The sequence below is a fragment of the Mobula birostris genome, chromosome 22, assembly GCF_030028105.1.
Source record: "Mobula birostris isolate sMobBir1 chromosome 22, sMobBir1.hap1, whole genome shotgun sequence".
NCBI classification, from domain to species: Eukaryota; Metazoa; Chordata; class Chondrichthyes; order Myliobatiformes; family Myliobatidae; genus Mobula; species Mobula birostris.
Window position 1 is genome coordinate 24016799 of NC_092391.1, and position 22294 is coordinate 24039092.

At 44.1% G+C, this 22294-nt stretch overlaps 1 protein-coding gene across 1 annotated transcript in view; it reads left to right on the plus strand.

The window, feature by feature from the left end:
• The first annotated feature begins 1638 nt into the window (after positions 1–1638).
• fam78ab (family with sequence similarity 78 member Ab) overlaps positions 1639–22294 on the plus strand; it is a 30834-nt gene continuing 10178 nt past the window's right edge. Inside the window, exon 1 of the mRNA XM_072240322.1 lies at positions 1639–2983. Within this exon, the coding sequence (XP_072096423.1) occupies positions 2601–2983 (383 nt within the window). The 5' untranslated portion in view covers positions 1639–2600. The remainder of the gene's footprint in view (positions 2984–22294) is intronic.

Here is a 22294-nt window from a genome sequence, read left to right on the forward strand (position 1 = left end):
GCTGTTAAAAATGCAATTGGTCAAAAGATTGATCAAAGAAGTGTGTTTTAAGGAACATCTTATCAAATGCTGAATTGTTAAATTCAGGGATGATAATGCAGAGTTTCAGGGTTGGAGGAGTTTACAGAGGTAGGGACAGACAAGGTCTTCAAATAATTTTAGATAGGGTAAAAGGAATTTGTGCGAACTTGGAAATGGACAGCAGAATATATGATGACTTCTTCCTAACAAGGAAACCAACCAGGTACGTGTTGGGATAATCAGAGAACTTAAGGAGTCAAACTATGGTAGGTGGAGCTCAGTGTGGGCAGGAACAAGGTCTTTTGAATTTGAGATACGTCTCTACTAAAAGAGGTGTAAAGAACTTCCCTTTGCTACCCCACAGATCACCCTTGGGCAAGATGAATCACCTGTTTAGCGCCCCCCCCAATTCTCCCCCCCCCCCCCCCGATCAGGGTCACGTGAAGCCATGGGAGCAGGTGGTAGATAGTTGTATGAGCACCTGGTGCTTATCACGTCCTGGTTATACAATCACTGACAATCTCTGAAGAGTATTGATAATGGCTAGGGTCACCCGTCTTGTAAAGACATTGCCCAGAAGAAGGCAATGGCAAACCACTTCTGTAGAAAAATTTGCCAAGAACAATCCCAGTCACCATGATTGCCTACATCATACAACACGTCACGTAACGATGATGATAGCTGTGGGGAAAACACAGGTGGTGACTATTGGGGAAGTTACAGTATTTTTTCCAGGAGGAGTTTATATTGATGGGAGTTGGGGGAAGTGGTTCTCCCCAGGAGTGCATCAGGTTGAGGGTTTCCCAGGAAGAATATGTTGACATTTATGAAGGGGAGGTAGCTTTGAGTTTCAAAGGTGAACTCCCGGGATATTGTATGCAATTTTATAAGCGCATTGATATTTATAGGAGATTCCCTGGAGAAAGTGTTCACTGGGAATTCCTTTAGAGTGTGCCGACTGTTACAAGACTTGCAGAGAAACATTGTGACATTTTTGAGGGGCGAGGTTGGTGGGAGGTAAGGGTGTGTGGGACAGATGGTATGGTCTATGTGTTCTTATTTATAAATACCCTAAAAGGGTGGGTTGATACTTCAAGATGTCCGTTCGGGGCGTGTTGAAACTTACAGGATGTCTCTTAGAGTGCGTTGTAATTTACTAGGGAACCCCAAGAGATTGTGTTCATAGTTACAGGAGCTGCCTTGAAAGTGTTAATACTCACAGGTATTCCTGGAAAGAGTTAACGTTTTGAGGGGATGGGAAGGAGGTCAGGGAGACTACATGTTACATTTACTGGAAGTCCCGGGAAAGTGCGTTTATATTTTCACGGATCGTGCCAAATATTAAAAGCGTGCACCTAGGCTGGGGAAATATACCCTTGAAGACCAGTGACTGAAAGATAAATAAATAGCATATGTATTTTGTTAAAAAAACTCGGTGCTGTAGAAAGAACAGGACAAGAATTTAAACGGCACGAACACTGAGTAAGGTAAAACGACACGATCACTGAGTAAGGTAAAACGACAGAGGTGGAATAAACGAGGGCGGGTTAGGACAATAAACTACATCTCCCACAATGCTTGAAGATCATAAATCCCGGAAATCGCCCTGAATGAAGATAAAAGGGTCGGTCCAGCAATTCAGTGAGATACGGAGATTCTGTTTCAAATCACCTTCATCCCAGGAGGTCATTCATTCCATGTCAAAGAGAAACGAGTCTGGGGAGTGAGAGTGGAGCGAGGGGACAGCAGTTACAATATTTACTCTGTTACTGATACCGACAGAGGGACTAGAAACTGACGCGGTGGAGCTCAGGGACATTAATTTATCTCAAGCAGTGACCCAACGGCAACGCGGGTGTTGTAATGGGCAAATAATGTGAAGTATTGTGAGCGGTAGCGACAGTGTGAAGCTGCTGGCTGTCTGGCCAGGCGATGACTACAGTCAGCGGCCGCAGAAGGGTGGGTACAGAGAGAGAGAGAGAGAGAGAGAGAGAGAGAGAGAGAGAGAGAGAGAGAGAGAGAGAGAGAGAGAGAGAGAGAGAGACAGAGAGAGATAGGAAGTCAGCAACATCCTCAAAACTGTTACCAGCAGCCCCAGGGCGCGCGCACACACACTCACGCGGGAGTTTCGGCGTCCACCTTCTATTCTGCCGCTGAGTCGAGCTGATACGACACTCGGGACAGGACGAGAGAGAGGGGGAGAGGGAGAGACCGCGGCAGCCCCAGCTTCTCCCGCTCTCTTCACTTCCTCGCTGGGACATGGCCCGGAGCGGGCGAGCCGGAACCGAGGAGGCTGCAACCCCACAGCCGTGCACTGGGAACCGGGCTGTATGTCCTTCCCACCTGAATGAGAATTAGTTCGCTCCTCGCTTCGGGACTCAACGGGAGAAAGGGACGAGGAGCCATCAGCTCCCCCATTCAAATCTCCTTTCCACAAAAAAAGCCTCCCCTCACCGAAAAAGAAAGGTTAAGGATTTTCTACACGAAAGCAGTGTTATTTACTTGCAGTGTGTTTTAAAACACAAAAGCTTAGGGCCTGTCAGGAGCAGATTTCTCTCTAGCCTTCAGTAGAAGGTTGAATGAACGTCTGCTTATGGGAGCTTGTTGACCGAGTTCTTCCCTCGGTGCAGATGTCAATGGTTCGTCTGGTGACCTGGGGGTTCGCGTCTCTCGCTCTCCTCGTCTTCCCACTAAGTGCCATGGGTTGTATCAACAGCCTCGCCTGTAAGCCGAGGGTGTGCCGGGACTCCATCTCCCTGCAGGAGGTCTCGGCCAGCATCGACAGTAACCCCACCAGCATCGACGAGTCGTCCGACATCGTGCTGCGCTACCGGACTCCCTACTTCAGAGCCTCGGCGCGGGTCTGCGTGCCCCCGATCCTCAAGGCGGACACTTGGGTGGTCGGCTGGATTCAGGCTTGCAACCACATGGAGTTTCACAACACGTACGGCGATGTAGGCATGTGAGTATGTGCTTGTGCGTGAGTGCGGCGAGCGAGGGGAGTTTAACCGGGAGCGGCCGCTGACAGGTGGAGGCGCGGATCTGACATTGAGTGCGACTATGTGCTTGTACGTGTTGTGAGCATTACCGTTTGTGGCCGCGCAATGAACCTACTGTGTGTGTGTGTGTGTGTGTTTGTGTGTGTGTGTTACCTCTGTGCGTGACAGTGTGCTGGTAATGACTGCGAGCTCAATGTCAGGGACTCGCACGGGAGGCTGGACAAGTGCTTTAAAAAGCCGGCGGCTGCCAGCCTCCGCCGCGGAGTGAGCCACTGGACGGTGACATTTAACTGACACGGAATGCCCCGATCGAAGCCGGGGACCGGGCCCGCATCAGCACTCGTGCCTGGGGGGTCGGAGCTGCCGCTAGGCTATTTGCAACACCTCTGACTGCTTCACGCAGTGAGCGTGGCCCTGTTCCGCTTTCAGTTCCGCGCTATTCGACTGTAGTTGGGGGAGAGGGTAACGAAGAGATGGCTGGAGTAAATTCACAGCTATATGCAGATATGTTTAATGAAGCAGTTCAGGCTAAAGTAGCACCCACTCTGTTAACCATGTTTTAACTCGACTATAAAGAGCCATACAGTCAGGGTGATAAATACAGTTGCAACAACAAGCTAGAGTAACTAACCAGTCTCAGTCAGAATGTAGTCATTGTGCAAGGTGCGTGATATTCATAGGCACAGATCGGGAATTAGTATTAATGGAGCATCTTGATTGAAAGGCCTTCGCAGGAAGATCATCGTCAACGTCTAAGCAAAGCCAAGCATGGGTGTTAGGGTAGGTGATCAAACTACCTATAGAAGTGGGCTTTTGGGGGTATTTTAGAATAAGAAAGGCAGAGTGAAAGATTTAGAATGTAGGGTATGTTTTTGGGGACGGGGTTAATGGTGGCTTGGTCTAATACTGGAGATGCTCAGCCAGAATTGAAGGCGCGCAGAGGTCTTCAGGTCTGCAGGAGAGAAGGAGCTGGGGCGGGGGGGGGGGGGGAGCCATGGCACGATTTGAAAGTAAGGACGAGGGATTTAAAGACCAGGCACCGTTTATCCTCTGTATCTCGGCGACCACAGGAGTGACGAGGGAAATGAATTTAGTGCAGGGAAAGATTGATCAGCGGGGTCAATAACCCCGACTTTCTGGAGTGTGGAGCCTTTGAGACCCGGCAGGAGCTCTCACAAATGGAGGTCACGAACGTATGGAGGAGAATTCCAGCAATGGCTGAGCTGGGACCACTCCGAGCCGGGAAATAGAACATAGGACATAGAATAGTACAGCACAGTACAGGCCCTTCGGCCCACAATGTTGTGCCGACCCTTAAACCCTGCCTCCCATATAACCCCCACCTTAAATTCCTCCATATACCTGTCTAGTAGTCTCTTAAACTTCACTAGTGTATCTGCCTCCACCACTGACTCAGGCAGTGCATTCCACGCACTGACCACTCGCTGAGTAAAAAACCTTCCTCTAATATCCCCCTTGAACTTCCCACCCCTTACCTTAAAGCCATGTCCTCTTGTATTGAGCAGTGGTGCCCTGGGGAAGAGGCGCTGGCTACCCACTCTATCTATTCCTCTTATTATCTTGTATACCTCTATCTCTAAATAGGTAGTTTTAATGTTGCCGTGGACATCTGCTCGGGGTTAAACGTGGCCCCGATGTTTTAAAAGTATAGTTCAGCTTCAGACACTTGCTAGGGAGATGGATGGAGTCAGTGGCTAGAGAATGGTGTTTGCAGAAGAGACTGAAGATGGTTCTTTAATATTCCCCTTATATACTGAGAGAACATCAGAAGTCAAGAAAACTGTCCACAAATTGGGGACATAGGAGATCGTGCAGATGCCGGAAATCTTAAGCAGCACAGACACGGAATGCTGGAGGAACTCAGCAGGTCAGGCAGCATCTATGGAGGGAAACAAACAGTTGATGTTTTGGACCAAGACCCTTCAATAATCCTGATGAAGGGTCTTTGCTCATAACTTTGACGTTTCATTTCCCTCCATTGATGTTGCCAGATCTGCTAAGTTCCTCCAGCATTTTGTTAGAAATTGGAGATAGTTGGTGAGAATAGAGTCGTGTCATCACTGTGAATGCAGAACCCGATGCTGTATTTTCCAGTGATATTGCCAAGAGTTGCACGTAGATGAGAAATTGTCAATGGAAGGACTGGAAACTACAGTGGTAAAGCTTTGGAGTTGGATGGTGTGATCAAACACTCCAAGGACTTCAAACAGGTCGAGAAGTATGAGAAGGGACACATTACCTTCAATTGTGACTGTGGTGTGACTGTCAGAGGAAGAAAAATAAACTGGAAGCATTTAAACAAGGAGTTCTAGAGAGGACTGGAGACGGCAGCGTTTTCCAGGCATTGGATTGGAAAGAAATGGGGCAGCTGTTTGTGATGAAAGTGGAGTCAATGGTAGGCTTTTTGAAGAAGTGTGTCAGCAGCAGGTTTGATGGACGTGGGTAGTGATGGAAGGTAACAGAGGACCTGGAATTTGCAGCATCATATATACAAGCAAGGTCAATCCTTGAATAACCAACAAAAGGGAACAAATATAGTCCTGAATGGAGTGATAGAGGCAGGGGTAGGAGAGTCCCTGTGTAACTAATAGGATACATACAAGAACAGATCTTGAATAAGTCACATCGTATTTATAGGCAGAGGAACAGCCATGTGATATACATAAAGAGATAATATAGTCACTGTATAATATTCACAGTATAGTCCTTGTGACCGATTTCTGTTCTACTCTACTGGTCATGACTACCTTACTCATGCTGTGCATGCTCCCTTGCTGCTGTCATGCACAGGGCTGGCAGTAGAGTGCAACTTGATATGTACGTGCACTTCAGTAGAAACTCAGCTCAGCAGAATCGTTCTGCAGCAGTGCTGAGGATTCAGTCACATCTGCCCGATCAGATAGCTCTGACACAGCTCTTCCTGGCTGACACTTCACGATACTGTGGTAGTGGGATCGGTACAGAGGCTGCAAGTTCGTGGCACGCTAAAAATATCATCCAGTGTGACTCCTTTGTGGTGCGAGGACACAAGTCCTTCCTACTAAGCCAAACTGATCCCAATCAGAGCAGCAAGAGAGGCCCCTTAATAATCAGCCACATAACGCAGTGTCACAGAAGCAACAGTGGAAAAGTGGATCAGAACAGGGCTTATTAGGAGGAAGCCTGGCATACTAATGAACTTGGAGCTTTTGGCGGTAGATTCTAGTTTAATTCAAAGTCCTAACACTGATCTGCACCAACTTCCTTTCTGCCTGACCGACCAGACCTTCTGCTCACACATGAGAATACAGAGGCAGGTGTCCCAACCGCTGAAGCAAAGGAGTGTTCCAGGCTGGTGGATAAAATTAGCTCAGTCAGGGAATGGGGCCCGCGAAAACAGGCACCAGAAGAACTGCTATAGTTGAAGCTGGTCCATCACCTCCTTATTGGATCTGCGGTTAGAAGCAGAGAGTTTCGGGGAGACAAATATATTGAACATAGAACAGTACAGCACAGGAACAGGCAATTCGTCCCACAGTGTTGTGCTGAACCAGTGAAAAAGCAAATCAAAAATACCCAAGCATTAATTCCTCCTACCTACACCATGTCCATATTTCACCCTCCTTACACCCATTGTCTGCTGGAAGCCTCTACCTCTGTACTAGGCAGCACATTCCAGGCATCCATATTCTGTTCTGTAAGCACATTTCAAAGACAGTCAAAACATTTTCACCGTCGGTTACCTCAATGCAATGTGAATGACATTCAAGAGCAATTTCTTCAACAACGTCACCTTCTCATTTATCCTAAAACTTACAATTATATTTTGGATCGATCCAATAACGAAGCAAAAGCAGAAATTGCTATTTTAGCTCTTCAAGTCTGTTCTGTCACTTAATGAGATGTCAACAAAACCGTCAGTATCAGTCTTGAAAAACAAATTTTGCGAGCTACAGCAGTGGAACATGAAGGATTTACCAAAGAAGCTGGTCCATTTCAGTACTAGGGTGATATCATTTCAGCTGAATGGCCTTCGGAAGGTATGGTCTCAAAATAAGAGGGATTTATTTCAGACAGATGAGGATGAAAATAGATTTTTAATCAATGTGAAGCAGAGTTAATAGGGTAGGAGCAGAACCGTGGATTAAAAATGTTGGATTAGCATGATCCCATTGAATGGCAGACCAGACGTAATGGACGGAATGGTTTAGTCCTGTCCCTACTTCTTATGATGTTATATTTTGTTTTTTTTTTATATTTTAATGCTTGATGGCTATATGTTAACTTCCTCAAAGTTACAACTCACAGGAGTAGGTCATTTGTTCCTGCAGGTAGGTCCACACAGTGTTTATGTTCCACTGGAGCCTCCTATCACCCACTCGTCATTCCACCCCATCAACATGCCCTTACTTCTTTCTCTCCCTCACAGAATCACAATGAAGCTGACACAACAGGAGGTTATTAGTCCCATCCTGGCAAAAGCTATCAAAGCTCTGTCTGTGTCCATTTTCCTTCTCCTGGGCCTGGCAAACACCTTCACATGTTTATCCCATTCCCTTCGGAAAGTTCCCACTGAATGTGCTTTCACTGTTTTCATTCAGCTTCTACTCAACTGTACACATTTGATTTTTCAGCCACTCACTGTGGTAAGTTCTACAATCTAGCTTCACTCTGGGTATGAAGTTTGTCACAAAATTCCTGTTGGATCTATTGAGCATGCCGACTGCAAGTTACTGGCTAATGTCAATATCTTTGGGTCCTCTGTGACCCAGGGGGTGACAATAGCATAACTAAGAGCTCCTGCATTTTTGTTATTTGTTAAAGGTGGAATGAATATATTATAAATTAAGGCACACCTATCTTTGGAGCACATTGGCAGCTCATTTCTAACCGAGTTTTATACTTGCACCTGAATAATGAATATAAAGCAAAGGTCTATTAACCTTCTCAGTAGCAAAATTACATTGCATTTCTTGCCTTTATTTTGCAAAATGATTTCCCAAGAGAAACAAAACTATTGAAATGCACATGGTTCAGAAATACTAAAGCAAGGGGTTAAACTGGAGTAGATAAAACAGCCCTTGAAACTTGTGTAAACTGCATGAATTTGACAAAAATTACATGTGCCTACTGAGGATGTCATAATGGAGAAATAATTCATGAGGACCATAACTGTGCGTTATGATAGGACAGACCCAAACTTGGCATATCACAATTCCTTCATGTCTGATCAGATAACATTGATCCCTGACTCCTAATGAATTGTAATGTAACTGAAGGGGTGACGAGCACTCAAAAACCATAGCAACAAGCTACTCCTGGGAGAACTCTGTTACTTTATTTAGAATAGGGTTGAAGTAAACCAAGTCCCTCTACCATATCCTTTTTTGAAACCATTTGATACTTAAACAGTGGAGCAATTGCAAGGGGCCTTATGATCTCCTCAATTTTTTATTTATTGTTCTTAGGTCTTTCCTAATGACATCCTCTTGACCTTATAGAGCTCCAGGTCAGATGGCAACTAAAAGCTGTACCTGAACTAAAAGTAAAGCAGGATGCAGGGCTGGATCTGACCATGAATGATTCAACAACAGTTAAAGAGCATCAACCAAGATATTAACTGTTATCTCTTGCTCTGCAGGTGCTGCCTGGCCGGCTAAGAATTTCCAATATTTTTATTTTGGAGCTCCACCATTAGTAGTTTGTTTCAGCTTTTCAAGTGATTCGGTTTTGGTTGATGCTTTTGTGCATGGAAGGGGGGAGAAGGGGCTTTGGGGTTCTGACACTTAATGTTATTTATTCTTTGGGTTTTTTCCTGCTTCATGGATGTCTGTGAAATGTAAGAATTTCAGGTTGTATACTGTATAAATTCTCTGAAATTAAATTGAACTATTGAATCATTACTGAAGTCCCCTTCACCACCATTCCATGAAGGTTCCAAAAAACTCTAGTGCCTTTTAGAAAAGCCAGTCTTCCCATAGTGAGGATCAAAGGAGATACCCTTACCTTTAAATGGGTTTTATTTATTTTAGTTTGGACCATAGGAAATATGTAGATGATAAAAAATGTGCAATGATTGCAGGACTTGGACACCTAGAAAACATTGAAATCTTGCTCTCCAGCTAAAGTACGGCAGCATCAGACTAAATTTACTGCTTTAAATTATAATACTGTACAGAGAGAAAGATGTGGTGAACTTACAAATGAGAAAGGTTTGACTGGTGTTTTGTAATGTTGCATCACAAGCACCACAAAGGAAGGAACAAAAATAACTTTCTCAACCTCCACATGCTAAACTTACAACGCACTCAGTTGTAAAATTACAACCCCTGATCACTGCTTCATCTTACCCACTCCTTCTTCTCTCCTCTCCCGTCCTACAACACCTCACAAGCTTTGCTTCCCCCCCTCCCACAAGCATTCAATGCATCCCTAATTTCCACTGGGTTTAAGCTCTGGTATTTTATGAAAATTCCCCAGGGTCTGGTCAATGGATTGTTCTGGGGTTTACTCATGCACCAATTGAAGCCTATACCTAAAAGGACTTAGAGTGAACGTGTTAGAAAGATTTTCTGAATTGTAATTGTGCCTTCAACCACTTTTGCCATGAGATCTGGACTTTCCCCTCTAAATTTTTCCATTTCTCAACCCCTCTGTTAAGACGCTTCTTAAAAAAAAACTCCCTCTTTGACCAAACTTTGGGTTTCCTGTCATAATAGCTGCTTATGTGATCTGGTGTCAGATTTTGTTTAATTTACACCGTTGTGAATCATTTGGGTGATCTCTCGACGGGTACTCACGGGCACAACGTTGAGACTGATTACCAAGTGTAAACTATCACTATTTATCTCGTTACCAAAACTGCTGCAAGCAGCAAGCAAGATCTACCACCTCGATATCAACCTTGGTGGCCAGTTTTACGCACAACAGCTTAAGCAAAGTTGCTAACATGAAGGTAGAAAAGAAAAGGCAATGAAAAATAAATTAGTCTACAGGCATTAGTCTAGCTAGGAAAGAAAGACTTGCATTCTGTGGTGCCTTTCATGATCCTGGAAAACCCTAACATATTAGAACAGGCAATGAGATTTATTCTGGAATTGGTGTCACCATTGCAATATAGTAAATTCAAGTCAAGTTGTGCAGAGCAAGATTTATTTATTTAGGTACAAGAGCAAGATTTATTTATTTAGGTACAAGAGCAAGATTTACTTATTTAGGTACAGGGCAGAATAGGCTCTTCCGGCCTTTTGAGCCATGCTGCCCAGCAATCCCCAGTGTAATCACGGGACAATTTACAATGACCAACTTGTACGTCTTTGCACAATGGTTGGAAGCTAGAGCACCTGGAGGAAACCCAAGCTGTCACCAGGAGAACATACAAACTCCTTACAGGCAGTGGCGGGATTTGAACCCTGGTCACTGGTCCCGTAAAGTGTTGTGCTAACCACTGTTCTAACAAACAGCAATGAGATGGTGGCCGGGTAATCTGTTTTCTGTCATCAGGAGCTGGTGTAACCGTCTCCCTATCTCATCATTTGGGAAAAGGATACGTGCAGCTTAGAGGAGATTTTTATTTTACTCAGTCAGTTGCTCTGATCTGGTTTACACAGCCTAAAAAGCTGGTGGAAGTACAGTCAACAACGATCAGTTGGCATAAATACCTGAAAGGGAGGGAAGAGTGCAGGGCCATGTGAAAAGATGAGAGAAGTAAATACAGCACCTTAAAGACTAAATAATTATTTTGGAACTAGCGCAGCATGTTGTGCTGAATAACGTACAATACTGTATGATTCCATCTGAGGATCTCCATAAAGGTCTGACAGTTGGGAATCACAGAATGCCTGTTTCCTATTTGATAAGAATTAAGATTTTAGTCCCTGGAGCGTAGGAGAATGACGGGAGATTTCATAGAGGTGTACAAAAATATGAGGGCTACATACAAGGTGAATGCTCGAAGGCTTTTTTCAACCCCTCAGCTCGGGTGAGACTAGAAGTAGAGGTCAATGGTTAAGGGTGAAAGGTGAAATACTGAGGGGGATCAACTTCACTCAGAGGGCGGAACAAGCTGCGAACAGAATTGCTGGATGCAGGACCGATTTCAATACTTAAGAGAAGTACATGGATGGGAGGGGTATGAAGGGTGTGTGTCCATGGGACTCAGCAGAATAACAATTTGTCATGGACTAAATAGGCTAAAATGACTAATTACTCTGCAATAGATCCCATGCAACGTAACAGGCCATGATCCTATACTCATTTGTTGACGATCGACTTTAAAGTGCTCAGAAAGGAACATACCATACAAATAGGGAGCTGTCGCATGTGAAGTAACTAGATAACTTTCATGTGACTGTGGAAAGTAAAGACTATGCTGATGGGGTGTGGCACTGTCAGAGGTGTCATCGTGTGGATGAGATCATAAACCGAGGGAGCTACTTCACAGTCAACGTACTTACTGTTGAAATGTAGAAGCAAAGCTGCAGATTACACAAAGCAAGGTTATCCTTGCAAGTGGAACAAGTGCCACACCTGCCCCACACCTCCTCCCTCACGACCATTCAGGGCCCCAAGCAATCCTTTCAGATGAGGCGACACTTCACCTGTGAGTCCGTTGGGGTCATAAGACCATAAGATATGGGGGCAGGATTAGGTCATTTGGCTCAAGGAGTCTGCTCCACCATTTCATCATAGCTGATCCGATTTTCCTCTCAGCCCCAATTTCCTGCCTTCTCCCCGAATCCCTTCAAGCCATGACCAATCAAGAATCTATCAACCTCTGCCTTAAATATACATAAAGACTTGGACTTCACAGCTGCCTGTGGCAAGGAATTCTACAGACTTACCACTCTCTGGCTAAAGAAATTCCTCCTCATCTCCTTTCTGAAAGGACCCCCTCCCCATTCTGAGATTGTGTCCTCTTTTCTTAAACTCTCCCACCATAAGAAACATCCTCTCCACATCCACTCTATCAAAGCCTTTCACCATTTGGTAGGTTTCAATGAGGTCACCCCTCATTCTTCCGAATTCTAGTGAATACAGGCCCAGAGCCATTACACACTCTATTCAGTGCTCCCAGTGTAGCCTTCATAATAGCAGTGAGACCTGATGAAGATTGGGAGACCACTTCGCTGAGCACCTACGCCAGAAAAAGTGGGATCTCCCAGTGGCCATCCATTTCAATTCTACTTCCCACTCTCATTCCAACATTTCACTCCATTCCCTCCTCTACTGCCCCAATGAGGCCACATTCAGGTTGGAGGAGCAACACCTTATAGTACATATAGGTAGCCTCCAACCAGATAGCATGGATATGTATTTCTCAAAATTCTGGTAATGTCCCCCTGCCCCCCCCACACCTTACCATCCCCATTTCTGTTTCCTTCTCTCCCTTATCTCCTTCCCTGCCAATCACCTCGCTCTGATTCCCCTACCCTTCCCTTTCTTCCATAGTCTTCTCTCCTCTCCTATCTGATTCCCCTTTCTCCAGCCTTTATCTATTTCACCAATCAACTTCCCAGCTCTTTACTTCATCCCCCCCCTCCAAGTTTCATCTATAATCTAAGACTTTGTAGCTCTTCTTCCCCTCTACCTGCTTTCTTACACTGACTTCCCTTTTTATCCCCAGTCCTGATGAAGGGTCTCGGCCCGAAACATGAACTGTTTACTCTTTTCCATAGATGCTGCCAGGCCTGCTGAGGTCCTCCAGCATTTTGTGTGTGTTACTTTCCACAAGGCAAGCTTAAGCAAACAGTAGTGTGATAATGACTGATAAAACTATATTGGTGGAAGGATAAATTTTAGCTAGGCCACCAGAGGGGATACACTTGATCTTTGTCAAAACAGTGCCTTGAGGGCAATGTTGGATTCTGATGTTTTTAATCCAGGGTTCTTTCGGAAGTCAGGAAAGAGGCACAAAACTTGTTGCTTTACAATTGTTTTATTAAGCACAAACAGAACAAAAATAAGTGAAAAATGGACAGTGGTAGAGGCTAGTAACAGAAGGTAGAGAAGAAGAAAAAGATGGCATCACTGTGTGGTCAGCTCTTATACTCCATAGAAAAGAAACATTCCATTTAAAGTTGCAGATAAGAGTTAACCAATCAGATAGCTCCTATTCAAATAACGCAGCACCAGAGCTTTCCAGAATGATACAAAAAACTGTAACCACAAGGACACACACTGAACAACTACATATACATACATACTATGACCACTAGGAAACATACTAAACAGTTACGAGTACACAAGTAGTCATATAAAAATACTAGCAGGCATAAATTGTTAAAATGCAATGATAATGACAATTAAACAGTCTAATCTAAGAATTAAGCAGACCAATCCAACAGCAGATAGGGCAATGGTTTAATGTGCATTCCTAATACCTACACATCCAAGAAGAAATATCAGCCTCAGTCCTGTCCTTGAATCTCCAGAGATGGAAAACAAACAACCTGCTGACACTGAGGTGATAATTCTGCCCACTGAGCGACATACATCAACCACTGATGGTGATCCAGGTGTAGAATATCCACTAGTCTTAGAATGCTTCAAAAAAGTGCTGAGCCGACCAATTCATAAGGTCTTCCACGCAGTCACGGCGTTCCACTGTTACTGCTGCTCTAAGTTATCTACAATCAGTTAAATAGTGCTGGAAGGAGCCAAGATTCAATTTGGTCTTTGGCAATGATTCTAAGATATAATATTACATTTACTCAGCTAATGTGAGGTAGCTAAGCCTCTCAAAGTTCAATCTACCTTTTGGAAGCTCTGTTGAAACTGGAATGATGCTGAAGCACTGGAAATAGCCACAGTCAATGTGATCTGCTGTGTAGCACCTTAAGTCCAATAATGACTGCCCTTTGGTTATCTTCTGACAAAATACTGTATCAATAATAAATACTGCATCAAAACATTTACAACAACTGATTCAAGGCCAAGAAAATATCAATGACACCAGCTTGTTTCTCTCTGCAGGAGTATTTCTAGGAATATTAATAAATTCTCAGGAACTCCTTAGAAATTCTGGCCAGCTTTCAGGCATCTGCTGTATTCCAAACGTTCCAATTCCCATACGCACAGGCATGTTTTTACCGATACCCTCTCACCGACCTCTGTAAATAATGACTGGGACTCCAGGATTTTTCACAAATTCTGACACAATCTGGGAATCCCTGTGCAGTACAGAATACCATCTGCACTCATTGTATATCAGTGACGGAGAAAATTCGTTTTTAAGGTAATCATCAGCCAGCACCATGCCCAGGGTCTACATGAGTGATTTGAGTAAAGTGTCATTTCAGTTGTACCCGTGAGGCTTTGGGAAGTCAGGAAATGAGTAATTTGCAGTAGAAGGTTTAACCCCTGTCCACTCGTAGCATTAACATGTCTGATTTCAGTTGCTGCTTTCAAATAGCCAAACTGACTTTGGCTTGCCCAAAGCTCTTTGCTGCCACATTTATTTGGTGTTGAGACAGTCACACCTGCCCCCACAATTCAGTACACATGTACATTTGGCCCAAGGCTGTAATGAAAACCAAGAGGAGTTATCAACAGCTTCTTGCAAATCTTTACGGGAAAATCTGATAACAGGGTAGTCAATGGTACTTAGCCTCTTCCTCTTTGTTCTGCTCTTGTTATTGGATATCATCAATCTTTAACTTGTTTTTCATTTTGTCATACAACTAAATTTCCCCTTTGAACATGTGTCATTATCTCACACAATCTAGACCATAAGACACAGGAGCAGAATTAGGCCATTTGGAGCATTGAGTCTACTCTCCAATTCCATCGTGGCTGATTTATTATCCCTCTCAACTCCATTCTCCTGCCATCTCCCTGTAACCTTTCATGCCCTATTAATCAAGAAACTATCAGCCTCCACCTTAAACATGCCCAATGATTTGGCCTGCACAGCCATCTTTGGCAATGAATTTCAAAGATTCACTACCCTCTGGTTACAGAAAACCCTTCACATCTCTGTTCTAAGTGGATGTCCTTCTATTCTGAGGCTGCACCCTCTGGTTCTAGACTCCTCCACTATAGAAAACATCCTCTCCACATCACCTCTACCTAGGCCTTTCAGTATTTGATAGGTTTGAGATTCCCCCCTTATTCTTCTAAGCTCCAGTGAGTACAGGCCCAGAGCCATCAAAAACTCTTTATATGCTAACCCTTGCATTCCTGGGATCATTCTCTTGAAGCTCCTCTGAACCTTCTCCAATGCTTTATAAGGCCTCAGCATTACATCCTTGCTTTGAGTTCTAGTCTGCTCGAAATGAATGCTAACATTGCATTTGCCTTCCTCACCACCGACTCAACCTGCAAGTTACCCTTTAGTGAATCTTGCACGAGGACTCCCAAGTTCCTTTTCACCTCTGAGTTTTGAATTTTCTCCCCATTTAGAAATTAGTTCATATCTTTGTTCCTTCTGCCCAAGTGCATGACCATACAGTTTGCTGCTCTATATTCCACCTGCCACTTCTTTGCCCTTTCCCCCAATCTGTTCAAGTCCTTCCGCAGACACCTTGCTCCCTCAACACTACCTGCCCCTCCACCTATCTATGTACCTGCTATATTTAATAACTCAAAAACATTAAACTAATCCAGCATCTTCTCAACCACTGAAGTCAGGCTAACTGGCCTATAATTTCTTCTGTGTCCCTTTCTTATTAAAGAGTGGAATGATACAGTATTTGCAATTTTCCAATCCTGAGGGACTATTCCAGAATCTAGTGATTCTTGAAAGATCATTTCTAATGCCTCCACAATCTCTTCAGCTACCTCTTTCAGAACCTTGGGGTGTAGTCTATCTGGTCCAGGTGACCTACCTACCTTCAGACCTTTCAGCTTTCCAAGCACCTCCGCATTAATAATAGCAATGGCACTCTCGAATTTCTGCCATGCTGCTAGTGTCTTCCACAGTGAAGACTGACACAAAATAGTTATTAAGTTTGTCAACATTTATTTGTTCCCCCATTACTACCTCCCCAGCATCATCTTCCAGTGGTCTGTTATTCACTCTCAGCTCTCTTTTACTCATTATATATCTGAAAAAAAAACTTTTTGTATCCTCTTTTATATTATTGGCTAGCTTACCTTCATAGTTCATCTTTTCTCTCTTTATGGCTTTGTTTATTTGCCTTCTGTTGGTTGTTAAAAGCTTCCCAATCCTCTAACTTCCTACTAATCTTTGCTCTATTATATGCCTTCTATTTTGCTTTTATGCTGTCTCTGACTTTCCTTGTCAGCCATGGTTGCCTCATTCTCCCTTTAGAATACTTATTCATCTTCGGGCTGTATTTTTCCTGCACCTTCCAAACTTCCCCCATAAACACCAGCTGTTGCTGTTGTGCCATCACCCCTGTCAGTGTCCCCTTCCAATCAACCTTTGCCAACTCCTCTCTCATGTCTCTGTAATTCCCATTACTCCACTGTAATACTGATACATCTGATTTTAGCTTCTCCTTTTCAAACCATAGGGTGAGTTCAATCGTATTATGATCACTGTCTCCTAAAGGTTCCTTTTCCTTTAGACCTTAATCAGATCTGGGTTGTTACTTAGTACCCATTCTAGAATTGTTGTTCCTCTAGTGGGCTCAACCACAAAATGCTCTAAAAAACCATCTCATAGGCATTCTACAAATTCCCTCTCTTGGTATTCAGCACCAACCTGATTTTCCCAATCTACCTGCATATTGAAATCCTGCATGTCTATCGTAACATTGCCCTTTTAAATGCCATTTCTATCTCCCATTGTAATTTGTAGCTCAAATCATGGCTACTGTTTGAAGGCCTGCATAAAACTCCCATCAGGGGCTCTTTACCATTGTAGTTTCTTAACCCTACCCACAAGGATTCTCTATCTTCCGATCTTTCTAATGATTTGATTTCATTTTTTACCAACAGAACCCCTCCACCTCCTCTGCCTATTTGTCTGTATCTTTTGAAGTGAAGCTCCCAACTATCATCATCTTTCAACCACAACTTAGAGATGCCCAGAACATCATACCTGCCAATTTCTATCTGTGTTACTAGATCACCTGCCTTATTCTGTATACTGCATGTGTTGCAATATAATATGTCATCACCCTTTTTATTTTGGCCCCCTGTTACACTCGAACTATCCTACTGACTGCAAATTTGCCCTATCATCTGCCAGTCCTTCCTCACAGTCTCTTGACACACTGCATCTACTTGTAAACCAACTGCCCCATCCTCAGGCCGATCACTCCAATTCCCATCACCCTGCCAAATTAGTTTAAACCCTCCCTGACTGCTCGAGCAAACCTGCCCACAAGGATACTTGCACCCCTTGGGACTCATCCCTTTTGTACAGGTCGTACCTTCCCCAAAAGAAAAGCCAACGATCTAGAAGTCTGAAACCCTGCCCCCTGCACCAATTCTTCAACCAAGCATTCATCTGCCAAATCACCCTCTTCTAAACCTCACTGGTGCATGGCACAGACAGCAATCCAGGGATTACTACCTTGGACATCCTGCTTTTCAACTTTCTGCCTAACTCCCTAAGTTCTCGATTCAGGACCTCCTCCCTTTTTCTACCTATGTCATTGGTACCAATATGCACCACAACTTCTTTCACCTTCCTGCTTTAGAATACCATGGTATTGGTCCAAGACATCTCCGATCCTGGCACCTGGGAGACAACATACCATCCGGCTGTCTCTTTCTCATCCACAGAATCTGCTGTCTGATCCTCTGATTATAGAATCCCCTATCACTACTGCACTCCTCTTCTCCCCCCCCCCCGCGCCTCCTTCCGAGCCACATAGCCAGACTCCCTGCCAGAGATAGGCTTGCTGCAGCTTCCTCCTGGTATGTTATCTCCTCCAACGGTATCCAAAGTGGTGTACATTATTGAGGGGAACAGCCACAGGGGTAGTCCTGCACTGGCTGCCTATTCGCTTTCCGTCTCCTGACAGTCACCAGGGTACCTGACTCCTGCAACTTCGGAGTGACTACCTCTCAGTAGCTCCAATCTGTCACCTTCTCATTTTCCCAGAGGAGCTGAAGATCAACCAGCTGCAGCTCCTTAACAGGGTCCCTAAGGACCTGCAGCTTGATGCACTTCACACAGGTGCAGTTATCAAGGAGACTGGAGGTCTCCCAGAGTTCCCACATGTCACACAAGGAACATGCCACTACCACTGGATCCGTTCCCAGCACATTAGCTATGTACTAACAGAAAAAAAATAGGATGGAAGATGGGAGACCTAAAATGTGAGTTAATCACTTTGGGAGGTTCTGCACTTTGCAAGATATGAAAACCAGGAACCGGTTATGTGTGGGCTCTGTGAAGTTAACCAGGGGTGTGCGAGTCACACACATTACGGCGCTCGTCTATGAACAAGCATTGCTCACAAACAAGTAGTGATTCTAACCAGAACCTCCACTGGCACTGGTTCAGTCAGATTCTGGGAGTGTTACAGAGATAATTATTATCACGTTTCAAGTGTGAGGCAGTGTCCCTGGCACATTGCTCAATACTGTCAGTACACATTATCCTTCGTTATTGAAGCACTGTTGAATTGCATTTCACATCGAAGGATTTTAAATCAACTTTTTTTTTAAGGCCTTATGATAAAACAGTCCAGTAGTCAACTTCAGATGATTTAAAAAAAACTGATTTAATTGTTCCAATTTGCTCTGAAATTGGCCCACGTTGAGAATATTGGCTTTATTATAACATCACACACACAAAATGCTGGAGGAACTCAGCAGGCCAGGCGGCATCTATGGAAAAGAGTACAGTCGATGTTTCAGGCTGAAACCCTTCCTCAGGACTTGGATTTCCGAAGAAGGGTCTCAGCCTGAAACGTCAGCTGTTTACTTTTTTCCATAGATCCTGCCTGGCCTGCTGAGTTCCTCTAGCATTTTGTGCGTATGACTTTGATTTCCAGCATCTGTAGATTTTCTCTTGTTTGATCTAACGTCCTATGTTTCTTTTGAAATGTCAATGGTATGTTCCGTTGAAGCAGGGAAATGATGGAAGAGTTAAGGAATCATGGTGTACAAAGTATGTAGAAAGTCTAGTTAAGAAGAAAAGAAAAGCTTACAAAAGATTCAAGAAAATAGGTTCTGTTAGAGCTCTAGAAAATTACAAGGTTGCTAGGGAGGAGCTTAAGAATATGTGAAGAGCAAGAGGATGAGCCATGTGAGAATAGGACCAATCAGGTGCGATAGTGGAAATGTGTGCATAGAGTTGGAGAAGGCAGCGGAGGTACTTAATGAATACTTCGCTTCAGTATTCACTAGGGAAAAATACCTTGGCAATTGTGGGAATGACTTACAGTGGACTGAAACACTTGAGCATATAGATATTAAGAAAGAGGATGTGCTGGAGCTTTTGGAAAGCTTTAAGTTAGATAAGTCAACGGGACCAGTTAACACACACCCCAGGCTACTGTGGGAAGCAAGGGAGGAGATTGCTGAGTCTCTTCCGATGATCTTTGCATCATCAATAGGAACGGAAGAAGTATGGAGGATTGGAGGGTTGCAAATGTTGTTCCCTTGTTCAAGAAAGGGAGTTAACCCAGGAAATTATAGACTAGCGAGTCTGACTTCAGTGGTGGGCAAGTTGTTGGAGAAGATCCTGACAGGCAGGATTGATTTATGAGCATTTGGAGAGACATAATCTGATAAGGGATAGTCAACATGGCTTTGTCAAGGGCAGGTTGTGCCTTACAAGCCTGATTGAATTCTTTGAGGAAGTAACAAAACACATTGATGAAGGTAGAGCAGTGGATGTAGTGTATATGGATTTCAGTAAGGCATTTGATAAGGTTCCCCATGCCAGGCTCCTTCAGAAAGTAAGGAGGCATGGGATCCAAGGAGACCTTGCTTTGTGGATCCAGAATTGGCTTGCCCACAGAAGGCAAAGGGTGTTGTTGTAGATGGTTCATATTCTGCATGGAGGTCAGTGACCAGTGGTGTTCTGTAGGGTTCTGTTCTGGGACCCCTCCTCTTTGTGATTTTTATAAATGTCCTGGATGAAGGAGTAGAAGGGTGGATGAGAAAGTTTGCTGATGACACAAAGGTTGGGGGTGTTGTGGATAGTCTGCAGAGTTGTCAGGGGTTGCAGTAGGACATCAGTAGGATGCAGAACTGGGCTGAGAAGAGGCAGATGGACTTCAACCCTGATAAGTGTGAAGTGGTTCATTTTGGTAGGTCCAAATTGAGGACAGAATATAATGTAAATGGTAAGACTTGAGGCAGTGTGGAGGATCTGAGAGATCTTGGGGTCCGTGTCCATAGGACACTCAAAGCTGCTGCGCAGGTTGACAATGTTGTTAAGAAGGGGTACGGTGTACTGGCATTCATCAGCCATGGGACTGAGTTCAAGAGCCGTGAGGTAATGTAACAACTATACAAGACCTTGGTTAGACCCCATTTGGAGTACTATGTTCAGTTCTGGTCACCTCACTACAGGAAGGATGTGGATATTATAGAGAGAGTGCAGAGGAGATTTACAAGGATGTTGCCTGGATTAGAGGGCGTACCTCATGGGAATAGGTTGAGTGAACTTGGCTTTTTTCTCCTTGGAGCGACGGAGGATGAGAGGTGACCCAATAGAGGTATATAAGATGAGGAGAGGTATTGATCGTGTGGATAGCCAGAGGTTTTTTCCCAGGGCTGAAATGGCTAACACAAGAGGGCATAGTTTTAAGTTGCTTGGAAATAGGTACTGAGGGGATGTCAGGGGTAAGTTTTTCACACAGAGAGTGGTGGGTGTGTGGAATGTACTGCCGGCAGCGGTATTGGAAGAGGATACAATAGAGTCTTTTCAGAGACTCTTAGATAGGTACATGGAGCTTAGAAAAATAGAGGGCTATGCACTAGGGAAATTTTAGGCAGTCTCTTGAGTAGGTTACATGGTTGGCACAATGTTGTGGGCCAAAGGGCCTGTAATGTGCTGTAAATTTCTGTGTTCTATGTCATATCTTTGAATTATCATGTGCAAAAGACTTATTGCCCACAGCGTAAACTTTTATTTATTTACTGACTTACTTAGGTTACAGCTCAGTAACAGGCCCATCGAAGCAAATGAGCCTATGCTGCCCACGGACCTAGTAACCCAAACATCCTTGGAAAATAGGAGGACACCAGAGCACCCGGAGGAAACCTCACACAGTCATGGGGAGAACGTACAAACTCCTTACAGACAGCGGTGAAATTGAATCCGGGTTGTTGCCTCTGTAATAGTGTTATGTTAACCACTTCAGAGAGGCATTGCTGGGGCCTTGACCAATATCCTCTTTATCCACAGTGTCCTCTTTAGCCACAGGCAAAGTTCCAGAGGACTGATGAGTAGCTAATGTTATTGCATTATTCAAAAAGGGAAACAGGGTAATCCTGGAAACTATAGACCAGTGAATCTCACGTCATTGGCAGGGAAGTTACTGGAGGAGATTCTTAGGAATAGAATCCATGGACAATTGGAAAGCTATGGCCTGATTTGGGACAATCAGCATGACATCTTACTAACCTGTATTTTTTGAGGAGGTTATGAAGGAGACTGATGAAGATAGTACTGTGGGTGTTGTTTACATGGATTTTAGCACAACGTTTGAAATGGTCCCTCATGGGTGGCTTATCCAGAAGATTAAGAATTCATAATTGTCTTGCCTGTAGAAATAAGGTAGTGGTTGATGGACCTTAGTCTGTCTGGAAGTCTATGTGTAATCTGGGATCTTTGCTGTTATACAGATAAATGACCTGATGAAAACACAGATGGGTGGGTTACTAAGCTTACAGATGATACAAAGATTGGTGGTGTTGTGGACAGCATAGAGAGAGCAAAGGATACAGCAGGATATAGATTAGTTGCAGAAATTGGTGGAGAAAAGGCATGTGGAGTTTTGCCAGGCTAAGTGTGAAGCTTTGCATCCTGGAAGATCAAATATAAAGAAATGGCAAGACCTTTAACAGAGTTGTTGAGAAGAAGGATCTTGAGGTCCAAGTCCATAGCTCCCTGAACACAGGTTGATGAAATGGTTAAAAAAAACATGCTTGCCTTTAGTAATCGAAGAATTGAGTTCGAGACTCAGGAAGTTATGTTGCAACTTTATAAAACTCTAGTTAGGCCACATCTGGGTTATTGCATTCAGTTCCGCTTACTCCATTTTAGAAAGGATGTTGAGGTTTTGGAGAGGGTGCAGGATGCAGAGGTTTAGTGGGATGCTGCCTGGATTAGAGAGTTGCTTTCTCTGGAGTGGCAGAAGCTGAGAGGAGATCTGGTAGAGGTTTACAAGATTATG